The sequence below is a fragment of the Malus domestica genome, chromosome 03 (genome assembly GCF_042453785.1).
Source record: "Malus domestica chromosome 03, GDT2T_hap1".
Classification (NCBI taxonomy): Eukaryota; Viridiplantae; Streptophyta; class Magnoliopsida; order Rosales; family Rosaceae; genus Malus; species Malus domestica.
The window spans coordinates 21,727,931-21,754,113 of NC_091663.1; the positions used below are offsets into that span (position 1 = coordinate 21,727,931).

General features: G+C 38.7%; 2 protein-coding genes across 3 annotated transcripts; both read left to right on the top strand.

Annotated features, from left to right (window-relative positions):
• Nucleotides 1–18,734: 18,734 nt before the first annotated feature.
• On the top strand, nucleotides 18,735–20,140 carry LOC114823281 (uncharacterized). Its single transcript, XM_070819626.1, has 3 exons — nucleotides 18,735–19,425; nucleotides 19,534–19,662; nucleotides 19,818–20,140. The coding sequence occupies exons 1-3, from the start codon at nucleotides 18,735–18,737 to the stop codon at nucleotides 20,138–20,140; spliced, it is 1,143 nt and encodes a 380-aa protein (XP_070675727.1).
• A 2,858-nt stretch (nucleotides 20,141–22,998) lies between these two features.
• LOC114823282 (palmitoyl-monogalactosyldiacylglycerol delta-7 desaturase, chloroplastic-like) lies at nucleotides 22,999–25,226 on the top strand. Of its 2 annotated transcripts, XM_029098771.2 has the most exons (5): nucleotides 22,999–23,464; nucleotides 23,622–23,762; nucleotides 23,926–24,069; nucleotides 24,586–24,692; nucleotides 24,794–25,226. In XM_029098771.2, exons 1-5 carry the CDS (start codon nucleotides 23,177–23,179, stop codon nucleotides 25,008–25,010), a joined length of 897 nt encoding a protein of 298 aa, XP_028954604.2. In that variant the 5' UTR covers nucleotides 22,999–23,176; the 3' UTR covers nucleotides 25,011–25,226. The 2 variants fall into 2 exon arrangements, with proteins under 2 accessions (XP_028954604.2, XP_070675254.1); XM_070819153.1 differs by lacking the exon at nucleotides 23,926–24,069 and having other exon boundaries at nucleotides 23,055–23,464.
• Nucleotides 25,227–26,183: the final 957 nt, after the last annotated feature.

Below are 26,183 nucleotides of genomic sequence, written 5' to 3' on the forward strand. Positions count from 1 at the left end.
TCTTTAAGCCGTCTTCCGCCATGATTAAGTAGACACCGTTGGTGTAGACATCTTGTATTACGTAATGTCCATCCCGCTTTGATTTGAACTTGTTTTTTGTCAAGACAAGATCTCCAGTTTGGAAAGACCTTAGGTGGATCTTCTTGTTAAATGTCTTGGATAGCATTACCTGGTAACATTCCAAGTGTTGTTGAGCTTCGGGCCTCATTTCGTCGAGTGTTTCCAACTCTTGAAGTTGTAGCTTTGCATTTTCCTCTTCAGTCAAGCCATCTTGTATAGCCATCCTTAGTGAGGGGATTTGACTTTCGAGCAGCAGAACAGCTTCCAAGCCATACACCAGAGAATAAGGAGTAGCTTGGGTAGGAGTTCTATGTGTTGTCCTATATGCCCAAACTACTTCGCTTATTCTTTCGTGCCAATCTCTCTTTGTTCGGACGATTACCTTCTTCAAGAGGTTGCATAATGCTTTGTTGAATGCTTCTGCGAGACCCTTGGCCGGAGCATGATACATAGAGGACTTGCTGCTTGAATTTGTATTTCTCATAAAGCTTGTCTATGTGTCGGTTGGAAAACTATTTTCTGTTATTAGTGATGATGTAGCGAGGCACACCATATCGATGGATGCTATGCTCTTTGATGAAACAAACGATATTTTCCTTCTTGAATTCCCTTAGGGGTACATCTTCAGCCCACTTGGAAAAGTAATCAGTTACTGCTAGGATGTAGGCTTCTCCTGTAGATGACTTAGTGTGATTGGTCAGACGACGTCCAATCCCCATACATCAAATGGCTATGAAGCAACTGTATGGTGTAATGGCTTAGGTGGTTGATGTATGAAGTTGGTGTGGAATTGGCTGGCTTGGCACCTTTTGGCGTATTCCAGGAAGTCCTTCATTATGCTTGGCCAATAGTAGCCTATTCTTTTGAGTTGGAAGTGTAGCTTTCGTCAAGACTGATGCGCTCTGCATACGCCTGAGTATGCTTCTTCCATGGCTTAATTGGCTTCCACCTCACCTAGGCATCTTAAAAGTACTCATTCAAAAGAACATTGGTAAAGTGTTTCTTTGTAGTAGAGGAAGCAAGGTGCTCATCGACGTATTTTAGAGTGGTGTCTAAGATCATTTGGAAGCTTTCCATGCTCTAAGTAGTCGATCAGCAGCTGTCTCCACTCTTCAGTGTCGAAGTACTGAGATGACGTTTGTATTATCCATTAGCATTTCAGTGACGAGCGGGATCGCCCATCTTTGGCACACAGACACGTCTGTAGTTTTGTGTTCTCCTAGTGCCATACTTAAGGCTAGGTTAGCGAGAGCGTCCGCCATTTGATTTTCTTTTCTTGGCATATGTTCTAGTGTCATGACATCGAAATTTTGTACCAATTGAGTTGCTAGCCAGAAGTATGGGACGAAATCATCTTTCCTCACTTCATATTTAGTCAAGAGTTGATTGATTATGAGCTTGGAGTCGCCATACACTTCTAGCATTCTGATTTCCATGTCGATTTCCATTTGGAGTCCAATGATTAGTGCTTTGTACTTAGTGACGTTGTTGGAGCATAGCTTGCTTAGTCAAAAGAAATAGGGTAGTACTTGTCTTTGTGGTGACATGAATACTACTCCTGCCCCCGTTCTGTCCGTTTGTCTAGATCCAACGAAGAACATTGTCCATGTCAGAAATGTAGAACACCTCATCGTCAGGCAAGTCCTTTGAGATTTTCCAATCGGCTAAGATTGGATGGTCGACAAGAAAGTCTACTAGTGCCTGTCCCTTGACAGCTTTAGTTGAGACGTAGATGATCTCGTATTGATTGAATATCAACACCCATTCAGCAAGACACCATGTCAGAATGAGTTTGGACATAACGTAGTTAACTGGGTCAACTTTAGCAACTAAGCGGATGGTGTAAGCATGCATGTAATGTCTTAGCTTTTGGACGACAAAGACTAGGGTAAGGCACATCTTCTCGATTGGTGAGTAGTTAAGCTCGACACCAGTGAGAGTTCTATTTAGGTAATAGAGTGCTCTTTCCTTTTGGTTTTCATTTTCTTGTGCCAAAAGTGCTCCAATGGAACCCTTTTATGCGACAATGTACAGGATGAACGACTTTCCAAGCATGGGCACTCCTAAGACAGGAGGGCTTGTCAGGTACCTTTTTATATTTTCGAAGGCATTGCAACATGCGTTATGCTATATGAATGGAGCGTCGTTCTTCATAAGTCGACTGAAGGGTTGATAGCATCCAACAAGGTTAAAGATGAAGCGCCTAATGAAGGCTAGCCGTCCTTGTAGACTTTTCAGCTCGTGTAGATTCCTTGGCTTGGGCATGCTTTGAATGGCCTTAATCTTTGATTGGACTATTTCAATGCCAAGGTGCTAGACAATGAAGGTGAAAAATTTACTAGAAGTGACGTCAAATGCACACTTCAACGGGGTTCATCTTGAGATTGTAGTGTCATAGTTTGTCGAACACCATTGGTAAATCCTTCAAGTGATCGGATCTCTTCTTGTTCTTGACAACTACGTCTTCTATGTTTTTGTGTAGCATGTCGTTGAAGATCATCTGCATTGCACGTTGATATGTAGCCCTAACGTTCTTCAAGCCAAAGGGCATTAGATTGTAGCAGTAGATACCTTTTGGAGTGCGGAAGGCTATTAGTTCCTCGTCTTTAGGAGGCATGCGGATTTGATTGTACCCAGAGGAGCCATCCATGAATGGTAGCGCCACGTGGCCAGTGGTTATGTCCACCATGATTTCGATGATTGGCAAAGGAAAGTCATCATTCGGGTAAGCATCGTTGAGGTCACAGAAATCTACGTAAACACGTATTTGTCAAGATTTCTTAAAGACAATGACGATATTGGAGATCCATTTATGGTATTGCACTTCTCGAATGAAGCCTGCTTCGATTAGATTGTCAATCTCAGCCGCAATTTATGGAATAAGCTCGGATCGATAGTGTCTTTGAGTTTGCTTTATCGGTCGCATCCTAGGTTTGACTGCAAGATGATGCACAACGATGGTTGGGTCAAGGCCAGGCATTTCCTTGTAGATCCAAGCAACGACATCTATGTACTTCAAGAGCAGTTGGTAGTACTCCTTTATCTCGTCCGCACTTAGTAGTGCACTTACAAAGATAGGCTTTGGCTCATCGCTTGTGCCTAAGTTGAGCTCATTAAGATCATTAATCGTGGCTTGACCCCCATCCTCGAGTTGTGGTGGCGCAACAGTGACGTCCACCTCGAGGATTTCGTCTTCTTTGTCTTCTTGGATTGTGATGTGGATGACATCTTAGACCTCCTCTTCAGTGCATTCGTCTTGGTCTTGTTGGCTTGAAGATTGGCCAGTGTGGATGATGGTGCGCTTTCTTACATTCAGTTGTTCTTTTGTGTCAACCTCCAAGGTTGCTTGGTGCTTCATCCTTGAAGGAATAGAGCTTCGAACGTCATCTTTTTCTGCTAGACCGTTAATGTGTTGAGTGCTAACGTTTTTTGCTTTACTTGAAATCTTCACGGGTGTATTTGGTGTGAAGCCAAGTCCAAGTTTGTTGTTGTTAACTCTGTAACCATGCTCCTTCAACTTTTTTTGAGTCTTGGTGAGGTCACGTTCTTTGTCGTTTAGTGTTTGATACATTCTTTCTAAGATTTGAAGATGAGGCGAAATCGCACCCAGCCTTTGACATGAGTTTGTAGGCATTTAGGTCAAAACCTTCTTCGGTCTTCTTGGTTGGAATAATGCTTGGTTCGCCCCTTTGGCAGAGGTTTTACAAAACCTTGCAGTGGTTTTCAAACTTTAGCGTTGCCTAGATGTGTCAGAGGTAAAACTGCATTTGTCTTGAGCAGCTTTACATCATCCTTGTGCAGTTGTGTGTCGGCTTTGCTTGTTCCAATTTCGAATAAGGATTGCCCATTTTTTCTTCTCGACATTGGGATGTATCGAAAGGCAGGTGTGTTTGGTCCTTTTGAGGGCTTCACACTCCCTTTAATTGTTGTGGGCTTAGCAAGCTCATCGTCGTCTTTTTTTTAAGATGGCATGGCTTCCTCTTGCTGAATACCACTAATCTTTTTACATAGGAGAATGATTCGAGAAGTTGGGAAAAACTTCTCCAAAAATGCCCTCTTCATACTCTCCCAAGATGTGACAGTTCCGGGAGCTAACTCGTACAACCAATCTTTGGCTTTATCCATTAAAGAGAATGGAAAAGCCTTCATCTTCAAAATACTTCCGTCGACGTTAACCGGAGTCATGCTTGAACACACCACTTCAAATTCTTTTAAATGCTTGTTCGGATCCTCTATGGACAGCCCATGGTATTTTCGAATGTGGTGGAGCAAACTTGACTTTAACTCGAACTCTTCGGTCTTACCTTGCGCAGCCGTGGGATATTGGATACACAAAGGTGCGGCATTATCTAATCCCGAAGCGGCGAGCTCCTTGAGTGTTCGGTTGTCCATGGCTTCTTCTTCTTTTTCTTCAAATTCAGATTCGGCCTCTGAACTTGAACTAGGTTCACTAGGTTCTGGATGCCTCTTCTTTCTTCTCAAAGTTCTTTCAAAATCGCCGTCGAACTACGAGATGTTTGCACTAATATGCTGAGAACTACAAGTCATAAACTAGTACCTAAAAATAAGAAATAAACCCAATCAGCAAACTAAAATAAAAACACACAAAAAAATAAATAAAAAGAAACAACGAGGGATTAGCAAAGTTTCTAATCCCCGGCAACGGCGCCAAAAATTTGATGCGAAATATATAAGCACACAAATTAAACCCTCTTTTATCAATTGTAGTAAAGTATGTAAGTAGGGATCGTTCTAGGCCGGGGATTAGGAGGGATTGCTAAATCACTTGGAAACTGACTTGAAAACGTAAAAACAAAGTTTAAAACACTAAACTAAACTCAAAGAATGCAAAACTATACTTTAAAACACTAAAACAAACCAAAAGACTCAAAACAGCACCTAAACACTCAAAACTGCCTTAAAAACACAATCTGGGCAGTTTTGAACACTAAGGAAGAATTTGAACGAAAATATGTTATAACTTGACTCAAGACACTTAAAAACAATAACTAAATTGATTTCTAACTAATATGACTCAACAAAATAAAGGGGGATTGATTTTAGACGAATTTGAAAACAAAACAAGAACTTTGTAAAACAAAATAGGTTTTAAAACGAGATTGATCAAATTGAATGGATGAGAAGCTAGCTAAGGGTTTCTTCTCCACACATGTTATACTTGCATACAAAATGATTTCCAATTGCTCTTCGAGAAACCATGAATACTCAACGCCCCAAATTAACCGTGAATTGCACTAATTAACCCTCAGTTTTTCCACAAGTTATTAGGTTGGATGATTGCATACGACAACCCAAAACATTCCCTACAAGTTCCCTACATGAATTGCATAATAGAGATACACGCAAGAATCATTAAGTTCTATGAAAAACATAAGCATTGACGAGGCACTCGTTACTATGAATTGCATGAAACTTATGCCAAGAATTTACTTAACACGATTGTGATCAACAACCTTTACTACTTATGAATATAAGTTCATAACGATTAGGTGAAACTTCCTTATATCCTAACATCAAACTTATGCATGAAAATTAAGCGTGCACTCTCAACCAACATACACAAATTAGTTTTAAGTCATAGAGATAAGTAAATTAAATTCACAATTCATGAAACGCAATTGGAAGTAATCAAATCATATAGCAAGCATAAACATGGTTTTGAATCCCCCCCTAGCCAAGGGGGGTTTAGTTCCTCATACTCGCAATTACACAAAGATAACTTAATTTAAACATTGAAATCAAAGATAGAAAACACCTAGAAACGCTCCAACACTCCCAAGGCTTGGGCATAGGCACGGCACAAGATGTTCCTTCTCTTTCCTTCCTTGCAAGCAGCGGCACTAGAGGTTTTGGACGGTTTTGGGTGGTTTTTATGGTGTAGAATGGATGGGGAATGGTATGGAAAGGTTTAGGATTGATGGGTGGTGTGGCTAGGGGTGGTTTTTGGCTGAAATTAGAGAGAATGCTGGTGGGAAGTTTCGGCCAAAGCAAGGAGAAAATCTGTTGTTCCTTTGATGAATATGGAAGGTGGTATTTATAGGCTTGAGAGAGAACCACTCCATTTCCTTTGCATGTGGAGCTTGTGTGGGTGTGTGTTGGCATGTTTCCTCTTTACATTTACACACACATGCTTTATCATTTCAACCACAACACACACACATTTTCTGCCCTATTTTCCTTTACATTTACACACACATGCTTCATCATTTCAAGCACCAAACACCCACATTTTCTGCCCTATGTCGTGTGCTCCCATGTGGTTGCTTCAATGTTCTTCTCTTTGCCATGTGTTTGCTTTCTTTGCCATGTGTTTGCTGCCATGTTTTCCCCTTTACATTTACACACACATGCTTCATCATTTCAACCACAAAACACACACAATTCCTTCTCCTTTGCCGTGAGTTTTGTTTTCACTTTGCATGTGGGTGTCTTTGCATGTGTTTTCTCCCTCTCTTGCCATGTGTTTACATGTGTATGAGTTGTCATTGTTTATCCTTGCAATTGCACACACACACATGCACACACATATGCCCAAAACGTCCATCCTCATGCATGCAATCCATTTCAACCCAATATTGATCCAACATGCACCAAAATGCACTTTTCTTGCCAAGGTTGTTATTAAGACCTACAAACAAATGAAAATGGCTTTAAACACTAAAATAACTAAGGAAACACAACGTAAACGCACGAGAACAAGACAATTAAGTCGCATAAATATGCTCCTATCAAATTCCCCCACACTTAGCTTTTGCTAGTCCTCGAGCAAAACAAAGAAATAAAATGAAACAAAACAAATAAAACACAACCTAAACCTTCCAACATTTGCCTCAGGGATTTCCAATGCACATGACATGTTAAAAATCATTATCCCCACAGATTTGAGTCATCTTCACACATAAGCACATACTTAATCATAGTCACCACGTACTAGTTCACATTTTAACCAATTAAAATATGATTTTGAATGTAGTAACATGCCTTAGAGAATTTGCTCAAGTCCTTACAAGATATTCACTCAGATTTTCTAACTGCACACCTTATACTAGTTATATGTGAGAAGATTGATGTAAACATGAAAACGAACTCGCACATATATGTATTACAAAGAAAGCGATTTCTGGAGTTATTAAGCATGTTTAGATATGATCTCATGAATGGAATGCTACTACTTAGATGCGAGAACCAGTGACACCATATGCTCATACCAAATTCAAACTCCACAAATTGAAACACATAACACTCAAGATTGAAGTCAAAGGTTGTAACGGGGCTTGGGGTGTTGGCTAACAAATGAAGGTAAGGGAAAACAAACGTTCTTAAAGCAATAGCAAATAAAGTAATGAACTTGAACTTAGAATTCACTTAGATTGCAGAAATCAACTTTTAGACATAAGGGAAAGATTTAAACAACTCTTAAGGTCAAATTCAACTTTTTTTTTTTTTTTTTTCTACCCGTGCCTATGGCGCACTACTTACATGAGAAACACTTCCCCCACACTTATTTTCTGCCATACATAATCAAAAGGAATTCAATTTGAATCATGCTTTACTATGCTTTAAGAACAAGGGTATGGATGGTCCTAATCTAGGCTAGGTGAGGATAACGTGGGTTAACAAAGAACGTAGGCTAACAAGGCTCAATGGGGTTAACTTAAACATATAATGAAGTAGGATACACGACAATTTGGCTTTGGTGGTGGTAACTACACAACTTCATCTTGAATATGTGTTATGCAAATCAATATCATGCTTTGAATGAAATGGGCATGAGTTCTAGCATTTGGAACTAAATGATGAAACGCCTTCTAAGTAGTAACCAAGCAAAGAATAATGAGATCATGCAACGACTTAGAAAACAATAATGCACAGATTATCAACTCTCCAAATAACGTTTAGGCTCAAGTCTCACAAGGTTGTAGCATTTGTTTGAGTTCCTTCCTTCAAGCATGTTACAAAAACTAATTTTTCCTTTATGATTGCATGTGAATTCATAAATTATAACCACAACCAAGCATACACCAAAGAGTAAATCAAATGTTCATCCATGTTTATAACTCTCTTTAACAGTCATGTAATTAAAAACCAAATCCTCATCATTGTGTTGGAAGGTACCTTAAGACACAAATAAACATACAAAAACAACTCTTTTTGGGTTTTTTAAAACAATTTTTTTTTTTCAAATTTTTATGAGATTTTTGGATTTTTATGTCAAAACACACTGAAACACTCCAAAACAGCTTGAAAACACTTAAAAGAGCAAGGAACAACATTAGAAGTAATGGGTGATAAATTCCTACGAATTTCATGCAAAACAATTGTTACCCCCCCCACACTTATATCAAACATTGTCCTCAATGTTTCAAGCATAAACTCACACAAAAACAAGCAAATAAACAAACAACGAATAAACATGACAAGTATAGCAAAGTAAACAAAAAAAATAGACAGAGTAGAGTTTAAGAACGCAAATCTGGTTTTGGAGATAGATGATCTTGTTGACTTTCCACAGCTTTGATCTCGAACTCGTTTGGAATTCTGAGCTAGGAATATCAGAGTTCCTTGGTTTCAAATCAGACTCCTTCTGCTGGGATGATTTGATTGTGTAGTCTGCATTCTTCTCTGCTTGTTTCTTCTGCACGGCAGGTAGGCACGAGGTAGAGGTGGTGGTCTGTTTCTTTCTTCAATCTTTCCAAGTGCCCACTTCTTGCTTTCTTTCTCCTTGTCCCTAGCTGAGGATGAATTGGTAAATTGTCTCCACATGCTTCGAGGTATCATTTTCACTTCCCTTATCTGTTCCCCAGGCAGATGTGGTAGACGAAGCGAAAGCATAAGATGATGAAGATGAGTACTCGAGAGCAAGGCTAGGTAAGCAATCAGGAAGGGGTTCCAAGCAGTCGGTTCTTGATCGGAAGATTGATACCAAGTGCTGGCTGATTACTCACTTTCTCCTTGTCCTAAAACAACGACAAGGAGAAGGACAGGGAGAAAGCATGATATGAGATACTCTTGCTTTCAACCTTCATGATATGAAATACTTTTTCTTTGGATGGGTTGTTTGCAGAGGTACCCCAAGGAATAAGGAACACTGAGTGACTCGAGAGGGTTTGTTGGAAAGGCATTCTCGGAGATGACAGAAGGTTATGTATGACTGCCTTGCCATGGATGGTGAAGGTCGACATTTATAGGAAATAATAACCGGTACTGTTCTTTCACTCCTGTCGGCAACCGTTGGATGATTGAACAGTAAACTTCACGTGTTTTCTACTTCAACAGAAATCGTCGACAGATTGCCCATGATTTCCTCAAAGCTGACGAGGCTGAGAAAGACCGATGGTTGGAATTGGCGCTTCGACAAACTGCCCGTGATTTTCGCAAAGCTGAGTTTGCGTGTGACGGGTGCTGACGAGGCTGAGAAAGCTGACACTCTTCGATATCTGGAATCGGTGGTTTGTGAGCAAGCCCAACTTTTGAGAAAGCTGGCGTCTCTTCGATTTTTGAATTGGCTTATTCGATTTCTGAGCTCGCCTCTTCGATCGCTGAAATCCTATCACGTGCTGATTTTTATAGAGGTATGCAGGACGTTCAAAGCACACTTGAATTTCTGCCTGTAAGAACTCCCGTTTTGCACTTCTACGATCTTGACTTGTCCGATCTCCTCTTTCTTTAACACCTCTAAAAAATGTCTGGCCCTTCCGACCGTCGTTTTGACTTGAACCTTGGTGAAGAGGCAGCCCCGCCTTCTCTAGACAACATATGGCGCCCATCCTTCATATCCCCTACTGGTCCCCTTACCGTTGGGGATTCGGTGATGAAGAATGATATGACAGCTGCGGTGGTGGCCAGGAACCTTGTCACTCCCAAAGATAACAGACTACTTGCCAAACGGTCTGATGAGTTGGCTGTTAAGGAATCTTTGGCTCTCAGTGTGCAGTGCGCAGGTTCCGTGTCCAATATGGCCCAACGCCTATTTGCTCGAACCCGTCAAGTTGAATCATTGGCGGCTGAAGTGATGAGTCTCAAGCAGGAGATTATAGGGCTTAAGCATGAAAATAAACAATTGCACAAGCTCGCACACAACTATGCCACAAATATGAAGAGGAAAATTGACCAGATGCAGGAATCTGATGGTCAGATCTTACTTGATCATCAGAGGTTTGTGGGTTTGTTCCAACAGCATTTGCCTTCGTCTTCTGGGGCTGTACCGCGTACTGAAGCTCCAAATGATCAACCTCCACTGCCTCCTCCTTCTGGGGCTCCGCCGACTGCTGAGGCTCCGCCGACTACTGAGACTTCTCCTAAGCAGCTTTTGTGAAGGCTCCCTCTTGTAATTTCTTGCTTAATGTTCCCTTTTTTTTTTTCATGAAAATGAATGTAAGAATATCTTGCATATCTATCAATGTTTCAAAAATAAACCCACACCCAAAAATAATTAAATAAACAACAAAAATAAAAAATGACAATCATGGCAAAATAGAAATGCAGAAAAGGGAAGGTTTTTAGAAACGCAAAACCGATTGTGAAGCGATTCATAGATCTTCCTTATTTGAATACATGGGTTGCCTCCCAAGAAGCGCTTGCTTTAACGTCGTGCAGCTGGACGAAAAAGCTCAATTACTCCCCAATGGAGTCCACGGCATGCTCCTTGAAATATTCATACTTTGGCTCTATGAAAGGAAGGGAGTAGTAATCCCTCATGATTGGGGCGTTTTGCTTCCAAAAATCAATGTACACTTCCCCACTACCTTGCATTTGATTAGGTACCTGCACCAAAGAAGGTAACAACCTATTAGTTGAAATTGGAATCGAAATTGGACTAGGTGGCTTACCAATGTGCTGTGATGGAGTGGCAGCAGTGTGAACATTCTTTCCCATGGTGCTTTCGGCCAATTTGAGCACTTTGAGGGCAGTGGCCGTATAGTCCTTGTGCTCCACTCCAATTCCCTCGTCTTGCATGGTTCCTGATGCATCCTTTGTGCTTGGTGCTGAACGGTCCGGTCCTATCTTTTTTATTTTATCAATGGCACAACAAGAATGAACAACATTAGTAGTCTCAATGGATTCAGAAATTTTAAAACTAATCATGTCACCACCAAATGCCATAGTTACTAATCCTTTGGCCACATCAATCTTGGTTTGAGCCGTTTTCATGAACGGTCATCCAAGTAAAAGTGGTGATAGTGGAGAGTGGGCTGAATCCTCCATATTAAGCACGAATAAATCCACCGGAAAGATTAAGTGATCAACCTGCACTAAAACATCTTCCAAAACTCCCTTTGGATAGGCATTAGATCGATCGGCCAATTGGATAATCACACCATCATTTTTCAACTTGCCTAAGTTCATAGATGCATAAATTGAATATGGCATAACATTTATTGAAGCACCTAAATCTAACATGGCAGATTCAAAACCAGTGTTACCAATGAGACAAGGAATTGTAAAACTACCCGGATCTTTGCATTTGGGGGGTAGTTTTCATTGCAAGATGGCAGAGTCATTCTCACTTACATGTACCACTTCTTTCTCCCGAAAACGCTTCTTTGTTGTACAAAGCTTTTTCAAAAACTTGGCATACTTCGGGATTTGCTTGATTGCATCCAAAAGGGGTATGTTGACTTGAACTTTCCTAAATGTCTCTAGAACATCTTTTTCCTCCTCTTCGTTCTTGGATTGCAAAAATCTGCTAGGAAATGGTACATTGGGTGGAATAACATTAGTATAAACCGAATTGGACACATTCTTGCCTTTGTTGAACAAATTGGATTGTGGTTGTGCCATGGGAACCGGCGGCAAAGGTGTTTCCACCCTTGCCGTGGGTTGGTTTGATTCTTCCTCCTCAATTTGAAGTTTCTCATCCTCTTTGTGACCTGTTTTTTATGAAGAACCTGCCCCAACCTCCTTGCCACTTCTTAGGGTGATCGCTTTGGCTGTGTCAAACCCTCCCTTTGGATTTTGAATGGTTAAACTAGGGAGTTGGCCTGGGTCTCGAAATTTGCTCACAAAGTCTGCAATCTGCCCAATTTGTTTCTCCAATTGATCCACCCTTTTGTCTTGGTTTTGCATTGCTTTGGCTTGATTTTCTTGCCCCTGAGACAAATTAGTTAGTAACTTAAGAAGTGTATCATTGTCTAGAGATGTACCTAAAGCATTTAGGGCAGATTGTTGTGGAACATGTGGGGGTGCGTATGGCTTGGTGAAAAACCCCGGGGGTTGTTGCCTAAAGCCTCCTTGTTGTTGGGGTTGTTGGGCCTCCCTCCACTTGAAGTTTGGATGGTCTCTCCAACCTGGATTATATGTGTTTGAATATGGATCGTTCCTCGGTTGGTTTTGGCCTTGAAACCCAATTGCGTTAGCGCTCTCCCATCCACCATTCTCAATGAGTTGAGGGCACTTTTCCGAGGCATGTCCTTGGATAGAACATACGCCACACACCATTGGCCCTTGCATTCTCATTCCTTCGGCCATCTGAGACACAATGGAAGTAAGATTAGCTAATTGTGAATGAATGTCGGATGTGGAACTTACCTCATGCACTTGTTGCCGTGGGGGTCCTTTTTGTCCAACGCCTTCGTATTGTTGAGTGTTCAATGCTCGATTAGCAATCAAGATCTTGGCAGCCATGGGTGTTTTGTCCACCAATGCTCCACCCACCGAGGCATCGAGCATTTGACGTTCAAGTGGTAGGAGCCCCTCGTAAAAGTATTGTAGAAGTAACTCCTCCTTCATCTGATGTTGTGGACAAGAAGCAACAAGTGATTTAAAACATTCATAATAAGTAGGAAAAGACTCACCTTCCTCTTGCTGAATACCACTAATCTTTTAACGTAGGAGAATGATTCGAGAAGTTGGGAAAAACTTCTCCAAAAACGCCCTCTTCATACTCTCCCAAGATGTGACAGTTCCGGGAGTTAACTCGTACAACCAATCTTTGGCTTTATCCATTAAAGAGAATGGAAAAGCCTTCATCTTCAAAATACTTCCGTCAACGTTAACCGGAGTCATGCTTGAACACACCACTTCAAATTCTTTTAAATGCTTGTTCGGATCCTCCATGGACAGCCCATGGTATTTTCGAATGTGGTGGAGCAAACTTGACTTTAACTCGAACTCTTCGGTCTTACCTTGCGCAGCCGTGGGATATTGGATACACAAAGGTGCGGCATTATCTAATCCCGAAGCGGCGAGCTCCTTGAGTGTTCGGTTGTCCATGGCTTCTTCTTCTTTTTCTTCAAATTCATATTCGGCCTCTGAACTTGAACTAGGTTCACTAGGTTCTGGATGCCTCTTCTTTCTTCTCAAAGTTCTTTCAAAATCGCCGTCGAACTCCGAGATGTTTGCACTAATATGCTGAGAACTACGAGTCATAAACTAGTACCTAAAAATAAGAAATAAACCCAATCAGCAAACTAAAATAAAAACACACAAAAAAATAAATAAAAAGAAACAACGAGGGATTAGCAAAGTTTCTAATCCCCGGCAACGGCGCCAAAAATTTGATGCGAAATATATAAGCACACAAATTAAACCCTCTTTTATCAATTGTAGTAAAGTATGTAAGTAGGGATCGTTCTAGGCCGGGGATTAGGAGGGATTGCTAAATCACTTGGAAACTGACTTGAAAACGTAAAAACAAAGTTTAAAACACTAAACTAAACTCAAAGAATGCAAAACTATACTTTAAAACACTAAAACAAACCAAAAGACTCAAAACAGCACCTAAACACTCAAAACTGCCTTAAAAACACAATCTGGGCAGTTTTGAACACTAAGGAAGAATTTGAACGAAAATATGTTATAACTTGACTCAAGACACTTAAAAACACAAACTAAATTGATTTCTAACTAATATGACTCAACAAAATAAAGGGGGATTGATTTTAGACGAATTTGAAAACAAAACAAGAACTTTGTAAAACAAAATAGGTTTTAAAACGAGATTGATCAAATTGAATGGATGAGAAGCTAGCTAAGGGGTTCTTCTCCACACATGTTATACTTGCATACAAAATGATTTCCAATTGCTCTTCGACAAACCATGAATACTCAACGCCCCAAATTAACCGTGAATTGCACTAATTAACCCTCAGTTTTTCCACAAGTTATTAGGTTGGATGATTGCATACGACAACCCAAAACATTCCCTACAAGTTCCCTACATGAATTGCATAATAGAGATACACGCAAGAATCATTAAGTTCTATGAAAAACATAAGCATTGACGAGGCACTCGTTACTATGAATTGCATGAAACTTATGCCAAGAATTTACTTAACACGATTGTGATCAACAACCTTTACTACTTATGAATATAAGTTCATAACGATTAGGTGAAACTTCCTTATATCCTAGCATCAAACTTATGCATGAAAATTAAGCGTGCACTCTCAACCAACATACACAAATTAGTTTTAATTAATAGAGATAAGTAAATTAAATTCACAATTCATGAAACGCAATTGGAAGTAATCAAATCATATAGCAAGCATAAACATGGTTTTGAATCCCCCCCTAGCCAAGGGGGGTTTAGTTCCACATACTCGCAATTACACAAAGATAACTTAATTTAAACATTGAAATCAAAGATAGAAAACACCTAGAAACGCTCCAACACTCCCAAGGCTTGGGCATAGGCACGGCACAAGATGTTCCTTCTCTTTCCTTCCTTGCAAGCAGTGGCGCTAGAGGTTTTGGACGGTTTTGGGTGGTTTTTATGGTGTAGAATGGATGGGGAATGGTATGGAAAGGTTTAGGATTGATGGGTGGTGTGGCTAGGGGTGGTTTTTGGCTGAAATTAGAGAGAATGCTGGTGGGAAGTTTCGGCCAAAGCAAGGAGAAAATCTGTTGTTCCTTTGATGAATATGGAAGGTGGTATTTATAGGCTTGAGAGAGAACCACTCCATTTCCTTTGCATGTGGAGCTTGTGTGGGTGTGTGTTGGCATGTTTCCTCTTTACATTTACACACACATGCTTCATCATTTCAACCATAACACACACACATTTTCTGCCCTATTTTCCTTTACATTTACACACACATGCTTCATCATTTCAAGCACCAAACACCCACATTTTCTGCCCTATGCCGTGTGCTCCCATGTGGTTGCTTCAATGCTCTTCTCTTTGCCATGTGTTTGCTGCCATGTTTTCTTCTTTACATTTACACACACATGCTTCATCATTTCAACCACAAAACACACACAATTCCTTCTCCTTTGCCGTGAGTTTTGTTTTCACTTTGCATGTGGGTGTCTTTGCATGTGTTTTCTCCCTCTCTTGCCATGTGTTTGCATGTGTATGAGTTGTCATTGTTTATCCTTGCAATTGCACACACACACATGCACACACATATGCCCAAAACGTCCATCCTCATGCATGCAATCCATTTCAACCCAATATTGATCCAACATGCACCAAAATGCACTTTTCTTGCCAAGGTTGTTATTAAGACCTACAAACAAATGAAAATGGCTTTAAACACTAAAATAACTAAGGAAACACAACGTAAACGCACGAGAACAAGACAATTAAGTCGCATAAATATGCTCCTATCATATGGGTACATTCTTTTGACTTGTAACTACTATTTTATCATTCATAACAGTGTTTTCTTGGTCAAATTCGTAACAATGTTTTTTTTCTTTTACGAAAAAGAGGAATAAATGGTGACAATCCACGGTTATCCACTCATTCTGGACCGTAGAGGATATGGGGAATTTCACATGCCTGTGGCCACAGTTAAACAGATTATGGGAAATTCATAACAATGTTGGATACTTTCTTTTGACACTTTTTTTACATTGTTTCCAATTGTTTGAAACATATATATATATATATATATATATATGTGTGTGTGTAACATCCTACATCGCCCAGGGGAGTGGATCATGTAAGCCTTATATGTATATTCCCATCTCTACCTAGCACGAGACCTTTTGGGAGCTCACTGGCTTCAGATTTCGTAGGAACTCCGAAGTTAAGCGAGTTCGTACGAGAGAAATCCTAGGATGGGTGATCCACTCGGAAGTTCTCTTGTGAGTTCCCAAAAACAAAACCGTGAAGGCGTGGTGAGTGGATCCTGTAAGCCTTATATGTATATTCCCATCTCTACCTAGTACGAGGCATTTTGGGAACTCACTGGCTTCGGATTCTGTAGGAACTACGAAGTTAAGAGAGTTCGCGCGAGAGCAATCTCAGGATGGGTGACCCACTAGGAAGTTCTCTTGTGAGTTCCCAGAAACAAAACCGTGAGGGCGTGGTGGGGGTCTAAAGCGGATAATATCGTGCTACAAAGGAGTTGAGCTTGGGATGTAGTGGGGGTCTGGGCCGAGATGTGACATATATATTTATGGGTATAAAATATCGATGATATCGGAAATATCGGTAGTTCAAAAACACGAAAATTTCGATGGAAATATCGGGATATTATCGATATTGATAAAAATTGAATAAAAACCACGGAAATTGTAAGAAAAACTTGGAAATTTTTATTGAAACTTTGCAGGATGTTTATTTAGTCAATTATTTATTAGTTTATCACAAAAAATTGGAAGGAAATGCATTGCATGATAGATATAACTGATTTAAGTTGATTATATAGCGAGCTGGCAAACATTGTGAGTGTAGAAAATATGTAGTAATTAATTAAAGAAGTTTAAACACACCATAATCATTTATATATAATGAATTAGTACAATATTTTACACTTTATACAATGCATGGTAAGATACATGAGTGACTTAGCAAGGTCTAAAATATCGATGATATCGGAAATATCGGTAGTCCAAAAAAATATCGGTAGTCCAAAAACACGGAAATTTCGATAGAAATATCGGGATATTATGGATATTTTAGACCATTACATGTACTTGATATTTTTTAATGTACATTTATTATAGCTCATTAGATGTGATAGTTTAAATACCATAATATCTCATGTTTTATTTCTAGAAAAAGCCAAAGGACTTTGATTAATGAGGGTTGATTAAAAAAATGTGATATAGGTAGATAAGAGGTACGAAACCCAACCAAAGCTGAAATACATGGTAGAGGTTGATTAAAAAAATCATGTTTAATATGTAGATAAATAGCATGCTTAATTTGGAGCAGCATTCCATAAAAGAAAAAAGAAATTAGATGACTTACATAATGTATATGATCTCTGAGGAAACAACAGAAGAAAACACAACAAAAAAAATGATGAGTGAGGTAAAAAACCAAAAAAAATGATGAGTGAGGTAAAACAACAAAAAGATAGGTAGCAAACCAAAAATATAACAAGATTGCAACAAACTCTAATTAAGGAAAAAGAAGAGAAATATTATCATTAATGAAAGATAATGCTAAAATTAAAATAATATTAGTTACTTTACTAATTACTCGAGGGGTATAATTGGTATTAAAATAAAAAATAAAGTAATTAATAATAAGTGATGTTATTCCTACCCCAATGTCTTATCTTCCTACTCACCTTTTAATAAATTTTTTTAATTACAAATTTGTCCATTTGCAAAAAGACTAATAAGGACATTAATTATCTTGTTTTGCTTAATTTTTTTTTTAAAAAAAGAAAAAAGAAAAAAAAGGTTCGGTGTGGGAGACGATTTGTCTACCTTAAACTCTAACTCATATTTTCATCTCCTTTCATTCAAAGAAAGTAAAAAAAAAAATATCATTGGACTTAGAAGATGACTTTTTCATTGAAACGGTGGAAGATGACCCTTCTACAGAAGAGGTAGAAAATTATGTTTTCATTGAAAATGTAGAAGAATAATTTGTGTGTGGGTCATTTGAATTTGTCCATCATATTTTTGAATTTGTCGTTGGATACCTATGTCATTTCCATTTGAATTTGCAGACCTTAGTGGTTTTCATTTACATATTATTTGTTTATATTTTTTAAGTGACAATTTTATAATTTCATAAGTATGTATATATTAAAGGTTATTTTGAGAATAATAGTCGGTGGGGAAATAGCATATTAAGTTTTTAACTTTTTAAGGTGGGTGGGAATCTAAGACAATGGGGTGGGTCTGGTAGCTCTCTTAATAATATGTAGTTGTTGGATCTATTTCAACAATAAGACAACAATGGAGTTATATCAAATTTGTTTATATTTTTATTTTTGAACAAACGATATTATCTACACTAAAAGCAATTCCACCCATAAGACTTTGCGCTAGCACCCAGCGCATTTATCCACTCAAGTGAACAGTAATAGACCCCAGTGAACAGTAATAGGTCAAAGCATCTCCACCCCTAAAAAAATGCGCTGGCACCCAGCCCATTTAAAATATTTTATAAAAGAATAAATAAATAAAATAGTTTTAATTTCGGATAAGATTTTTAATCAATCTCGTCACGCAACGTGTCATTATCCGAACGTACTATTTTGTGAATAGATTTTCGCTAAGATTTGCAACCAATCCTGATGCACCACGTGTCACTATATGTTTACAATAATTTAGCCAAGATTACGATAAGATTTTCAACCAATCCCGACGTGCCATGTGGCATTGTCCAGAACCTCATCCTTTCTCTTTTTTTTTGTCCATATAAACCCTACATCTCTACATCCATCCTCACACCAAACTCAATCCTTCTTTTTAGCTCAGAATCTTTCTTCATCGTTTTCAAATCTTGAGTTTTTTTTACAATGTCTTCTTCAAGGAGAGTGCGTATACAATTTGTGGAGCAACAGAAAAGATTGTTGGCACAACAAGAAGAATTGATCAATCTCGAGGAAGGTGGAGGTGGAGATGAGGCCTTCGCAATGGAGGAGGACTCGGATGATGACCATAGAAGGCAGAGAGCCTCACATTCCCGCCATGTCATGGAAGCTGTGGGTGAGATAGCCAAACTCAGACATACCGCAAACTTCGATAGAAAAAGGGAAAAACGAGGTAAAGATTTATTGGAAGATTATTTTATTTCCAACAGCGTATTCCCTGATCATGGTTTTAGACATCGTTTTAGAATGCAACGAAGTTTGTTTAACAAAATCATGAGTGCTATTTGCAACCATGATCCATATTTTGTGCAAAAAGATGATGCTTTTCGTGTTCTAGGTCTTCTTCCAGAGCAAAAAATTACGGCTACCTTGCGAATGATTTCATATGAAGCATCTGCAGATCAAGTCGATGAGATCGCGAGGATGGGAAAAACAACTGTTTTGGAGTCCCTGATGCGGTTTTGCTTTGCAATTGAAGCCCTGTACACCAATGAGTACCTCCGGAAACCCACGCCAAGGAACATGCGAAGGCTTCTGAGGGAGGGTAAGATGCGAGGCTTCCCTGACATGATTGGAAGCATCGACTGCATGCACTGGACTTGGAAAAACTGTCCAAGTGCGTGGCAAGGAGCTTATGATGACAAAAAATGAGCCAAAAGTATCATTTTGGAAGTGGTGGCTTCATTTGATACATGGATTTGGCATGCTTTTTTTGGTGTTCCAGGAACTCAGAATGACCTAAATGTCCTTGCTCAATCTCCAGTGTTTGACAATTTGCTACAAAGAAAATCGTCGAAATGCACATATTGGGTTAATGGCACTAAATATGACGGACCATACTACCTTGCAGACGGTATTTACCTAAGGTGAGCTACGTTTGTCAAAACAGTGCCACATCCATAGACTGAAAAAGAAAAACACTTCGCAAAATGTCAAGAGGGGTGTAGGAAGGATGTGGACGTTGTTTTGGCATCCTGCAAGCTCGTTGGGTGATTATCATGGCTGCAGCTAGAATGATTGATGTCGAGGCTCTTCGATCCATCATGATGATGTGTATTATTCTCCACAACATGATTGTGGAAGATGAGTATGATTATGATGCCCTTGATGAATATGAGGCAGATCCGATGAACAACTCAAGAACATGTATCTACTGTGCTCATGACTGGACCGAATATCCCGTGCAACACAAGCCGTTGGAATGGGATGGATGTTACAATGAATTGATCGTTCAGAGGTACACTGATGTGCAAGAGCCATACTGGCACATAACCCGCCATAATGACTTGATTGAGCACCAATGGGGATTGCATGAAGGCGAAGATAATTAAAATGAGGCTTGTGGTTGAAGAATAAAGTGTTTTTTTTTTTTTTTAAGTAATCTTATTTAGTGTGTTTTTTTTTAAGTTTCTATGGTGAGGTTATGTAATTTTATTTGGTGTTTTTTTTTTAAGTTTATTTGGTGAGTTTAATGTAATCTTATTTGGTGAGTTTATGTAATCTTATTTGATGTGTTTAAATAAAGTACAAAAAATAAATTTGAAATTGCATAAAGTTCTAAAAATAAATAAGAAATTACATTAAAAATTACATAAGAAATTAAATAAAGTTCTAAAAATAAATAAGAAATTACATAAAAATTACATAAGAAATTAAATAAAGTACTACAAAGAAATACGAAATTATACAAAGTCTGTGGAGCTAGGATATGTGGTGCTAGGATTTCTGTAGCTAGAACCCCCTCGACTTGTTTCGGCATCTCTTGCACGCCTCCTTCGCATGAGCTCTTTTTTTTTTCCGATGTCCAAAAATATTTTGAATTCGGAGACAGTCCTACTAGAGGCTTGTTCATAATGTCACGATCTGCTTGAGCCATCATTTCTTCTCTAAGCATCTCATTTTCTCGATGAAGTGCTTCTCTAATCATCTCATTCTCTCGATTAACTATTTCTCTTTGTCTCTCAGCAGCTGCATCACAGGCCTCAGTAGCTGCTATTATTGTTGCCATAGCAGCAACTTTTTCCTCATCTCTAGCCTTTTCCCGTGCTATGTTCAGTTCACCTTGGCGAGCAAGTTCTTCCATATATTTAGTGTAGTCATTTTTTGAAGAACTACCTTTTTTCTTTGATGCCTTTTTACCTTGAGGCTTGAGGGACTGACGAGTTGGTTAGGTCTCCGGCACTTGTTCAGGCGTACCTTCTGTATCTTCAAATGTGTTGGCTTCTTGTTCAGCTGTGTCTGCTTCTGGTGAACTGTGTAAACCCATGCCGTGCATGACAACTTCTGGACCGGTTGCCACAATTTTGTATCTAGGGCAATCTTTGACAACTTGCCACCATTCCCATTTGTTGAATGATTTGTTTTTGTTCTTTGCATTGTAGAATGCTTGTGCTTGTAGTGTCTATAAAAATGTGGGATGAGATAGTATTAAAAAATGCGGTTGGAATGCATAAATTACATAAGAAATTAAATAAATTAAAATATTGATGAGGGTGGAATGCATATAAATAAATAAAAATATTGTCATCTGATCCACTAAACTTGTCCCACTACGCAGATTACAGGAAGCATGAGAGATGGTGTTTTTCCAACAAGTAAAGGATGCGTTGAGTTTTTTTCCAACGACCTTGAAGATCTTGACTAGTTCTGGCGTCTTTTCCATGTACATTGCAAAACGCTTTTGTAATTTTGCTCCACATTTCTTGCTTATCCATCTCATTACCCGTAATTGGGTCATGAGTAATGTGAACCCAACATTCACACAACGTAACATCTTCAATGAGCTTCCACATAGTCATTTTTTTCTCTCAAAGTGTACAAAATATTGAAATGTAGAAAGCGTAGAGAGTGTAGAAAATATTGAAATGTGATGTAAGAAAGTGGAAGATGAGGGTTAGGTATTTATAGAAGAAAAAAATTAATTTTTTTTAAATTTTTCTGTATTTTGTAAATAAATTTTAATGTTGTTAATTAATCTGGACCGTTGGATTTGAAAAATATTCCAATCCAATAGCCAACGAGCTGCCACGTGGCCAACGGTCATAATTATGACCGTTGGGCCTTTTTTTTTGGGGGGGGGGGTGGGGGAACATGGACCAATGATCTGTGATCGAACGATCAAGTTTAAAAGTGAAATTCAAATTTTTTTTACCGTTGGAAATCCAACGGTCTAGAAAAACTAGCCATTGGCAATCCAACGGCAAAGAGAAGGCCACGTCGCCATGATCCGGGTGATGGGTGAGTACGTTGACAGCGGGCCCCGCCGCCTGCATTCCTGTCTCCTACTCGCGCCCACTCGCAAGTGAAAGGCACGCGCTAGCCAAATAGGCCGGTCCCAAGGTTAGTAAAAAATGGACTGGTCTGGAGACTGGCACAGGATGGGTGCCAGGCAAGTTTGTGAGCTGGAGTGGATTGATAGCCTCCCAACCTGGTTTTTTGACTAGGTGCTGGGCTATTCCACCTCTGGTGGAAATGCTCTAAGGGGAAGGGGTGGGTTTAGCCTCACAATGGGCTATCAATAATATGGTTCAAATTCGCCTTTAATGAGAATCGAATCTAAAGCTTCTCACTTACAAGTGAAGAAGAATACCACTAGACTGTAATACTAAGTAGCTTTTATATTTTTCTTTTAAGAAAAAACGCCAGCTTTATTGACAAATAACTCATCGGGAGTACACATCTTGATTGAGTATATCCCTAATACATCTGGAAGTTCTTCAAACAGAACTACTGATCACGGCTATATAAGCTAGAATAGGCGAAGCGATGAGCCACACCACTACAAGTTCGCGGGATATTTGAAATTGTACACCATGAAACCTGGACGCCAACTCCTTAATATCAGAAGGGATACAACCGTGACTTGAAAAATCCATTGTACTACCATTGCAAGCTGCCAAAGATGCATCTATAATTGTGTTTAAAAATAAAAAAATAAAAAAAATACATCCATAATAAGCAAAAATTGTGTCACTTAGTATTACAGTTTATTGGTATTCATCTTCACTTGTAAATGAGAGATCTTAAATTCAATTCTCGCCAAAGACGAATTTAAACCACATTATTACTAGCTCATTGTGAGGCTAAATCCAACCCCTAGTGTAGATAAATATCATTTGTTAAAAAATAAAAAATAAAAAATAAAAAAACCGTGGTTTTAAATTGGTACAGAAGTTAGGTACCCAATCCCGATGAAGTAGTGTGATATTAAATTGCTTGTCTATATATCTAATGGTTCGCCCGACCCACATTTTCCAAACTCATCAGCGTTGTCATATAACGTTCTTTAGATCGAGTAGTAGCTCAGCTTCTTGCTAAACGAGTTAAAGAAATAGAGTACGAGACGTAAGAGCCTGCTACCTTATATCATGGGGCGTTGGGTGAAGATTGTGATGATGCCCTGCGGAGAATTCTTGGGGAGAAAATGGAATTTACAGGACCTAGTCATAGCGACTGTCCTTTCATCTATGCACTTTCTTTGTTTATTTGCACCCTTTTATTTCACTTGGGGTGCATTTTGGTTGGCCTTTGCACTCCATATGTTAACGGGTTTAGGAGTGACTCTGTCTTTCCACAGAAATCTTGCACACAAAAGTTTCAGGCTTCCGAAATGGCTCGAGTACTTGTTTGCCTACATTGCAGTTCTATCACTTCAGGTATATTATAAGCGTACATATATATATATATGTGTGTGCGTGTGTGTGAAAATCTCATTGTGAGCAAGGTTTTGTTACGTTGTTAGCATCGTTCTGTCTTTAAATAGTAGTTTTGTGAGCAATGTTTTAGTTTGGGGTGTTGCACATATATATGTAGGGTAGTCCGATAGAATGGGTGAGCTCACACCGTTACCACCACCAGTATACTGATACTCAGAAAGATGTTCATAGCCCCATTCAAGGTTTTTGGTACAGTCACATTGGGTGGATCATCGATAGCAGTTCCCGGTTTGGAAAGGTAACAGCATACACAACAATAATGGATCTCTCTCTCTCTCTCTTTCTCTCTCTCTCTCTTCCTCCTCCCCCTCTCTCCTTTTTACACACAGACTTCGAATACCGTCCTATGATGACTAAATAAATGTTGTTGAACTCTTAAATTAATAATGGAAAATTTGCAGTATGGAGGACTAAAGAACGTCCAAGATCTGAAAAAGCAGGCCTTCTATAGGTTTCTTCATCATACGTATGTTATACATGCAGTTGTTCTACCTGGAAGTTTATTATATGCCTTTGGCGGCCTTCCCTTCTTGGTTTGGGGACTGGTGAGATTAATTGCTTCTTCCCATGTTTAACATCTTGTTTTTTTCTCATTAGAGAATGATTTTACATTATTGTCAGAAGGCTTTACCACATATATTTCACTTCTTCTTTTTCTTCTTCTTCTTTGACTAACGAGGGATGGAGAACCTCTACCCACAAGAGATGTACTAGTATATGATCTATTTTGTACCACAGAATACTTGGAGGAGCGATTTTAGTGTGAAACTGCTCCGTATAAGATTAGACTGATTGGAGGGGACCAGTTTAACCATGTTCACTCCCCTTATTTATTAGTTGTGCCGCATGAATGATGGGGTACAGCGAGATCATTTTTTTTGAGGGTATAAATCTCACATTGGAAAAAAAAAATGAAAAAAATGAAAAAAATGAAAAAAATGAAAAAAATGAAAAGAACTTTGCATGTACTTATAAATAATTTGAACTACTCTCCAAATTACTAAACCTCATCGTCTTCACAGTTGTTATAGATGAAGCTTAAATTGCTTTTGCGATTGCAGGGAGTTAGGATAGTAAGTGTTTTGCACGGAACTTTGCTAGTAAATTCGGCTGGCCACATGTGGGGGAAACAAGCATACAACACCGGTGATTTGTCCAGGAATAATTGGTATATATTGTACCTAAATTCCCTCGCTTGCTACTATTTATGTATTCTTTCATAAATATGGAAATTAATTACATGTTTATATGTAATTTTAACCGTTTCAGGTGGTTGGCAATGGTTGCACTTGGAGAAGGGTGGCACAACAATCACCATGCCTTTGACTACTCAGCTCGACAAGGTTTGGAATGGTGGCAGATTGACTTAACTTGGTACGTCATCAACATTCTCCAAGCAATTGGATGGGCAACAGATGTGAAAACTCCAACTGAGTTCCAGAAGCAAAGAAAGGTGTTCAATGGTGAAATGGTGGCAACAGATTGAAAGCTAGCTCCAATTAAGGGCTAGTTTGGTATTGTCATGCTTTAAAAAAAAAAAATAAGGGCTTATGATGGTGTGAGAATAAATGCGTGTAAAATTAAGTTGTTGAGTATTTGGTATTTTTTTTTTTGTGAAAGTGATTTTAACAAAAAAAAAAAGTGTCTGATTGTTTGATAAACTTTTATATAAATTGTTGTGAATATGTTAAATGACTAAAAATGATATGGTATTTAATGTGATATAATAATATTATAAAAAAGAATAATATATGGGCAATGATTGTAATTTTGAAAAATATGTGGGGTATATTTGCGATTTGAAAATTTCATTAAATGGACACTGATCACTATGCTTTAAAGAAACATCATTTTTTTAGAAGCATGATAGACTCTGTTTCTATTTTTCTTTGTTTTTTTACTGTCATTGGCATTAGTTTTTTTTTTTTAAAAGTAATTTTTTTGTTTTATCAAACACATTTGATGTTCCAAATTATTTTTAATAAGCTGTTTCAAAAAAAAATAAAAAAATAAACCCACAATCCCAATCCAGCCCTAAGTATCAGAAGTTTAGGCCATCTCCAATAGAGATGGCTAAAGGTCCAAAAGCCAAAAAATGACCTGATTTGTCAAAAAACTCATCTTCAATCGATGGCTGAGTTATAGTTCTATAGAGCCCACATGCTATTATTTGGCCAAAAGGGCATCATGCTAGCCAAATGTAGCACTCCTCTTAGGCCATCTCCAATGGAGAGGTCTAAAGGCCCAAAAGCCAAAAGATGACTTGATTTGTCAAAAAACTCATCTCTAATCGATGGTTGGGCTATAATTTTATGGAGTCCACTAGGTCATTATTTAGCCAAAATGTAGCCCCCTTCTTGGCCCTCTATATGGTGCTCAGCTCCTCAATTGCAATGATTCATTTAAATCCAACGACCAAATTTGAAAACATCCAAAGCTAGTTAATTAAATTAACAAATAAATTTAAAGTATAAATTAAAACTAATAAATGATTGAAGGGCTATGTTTAGCCCATTCGATTGGAAATGATATATGAGTATGACTTGCACTGATCATTAAAAATATTTTTTTGTAGGGCTATAATTTTGGACGAAGCTATATTTAGCCATTTCAATTAGAGATGGCCTTAGCCCATTTTTTCTGGGGCCCAGCTTCTCAG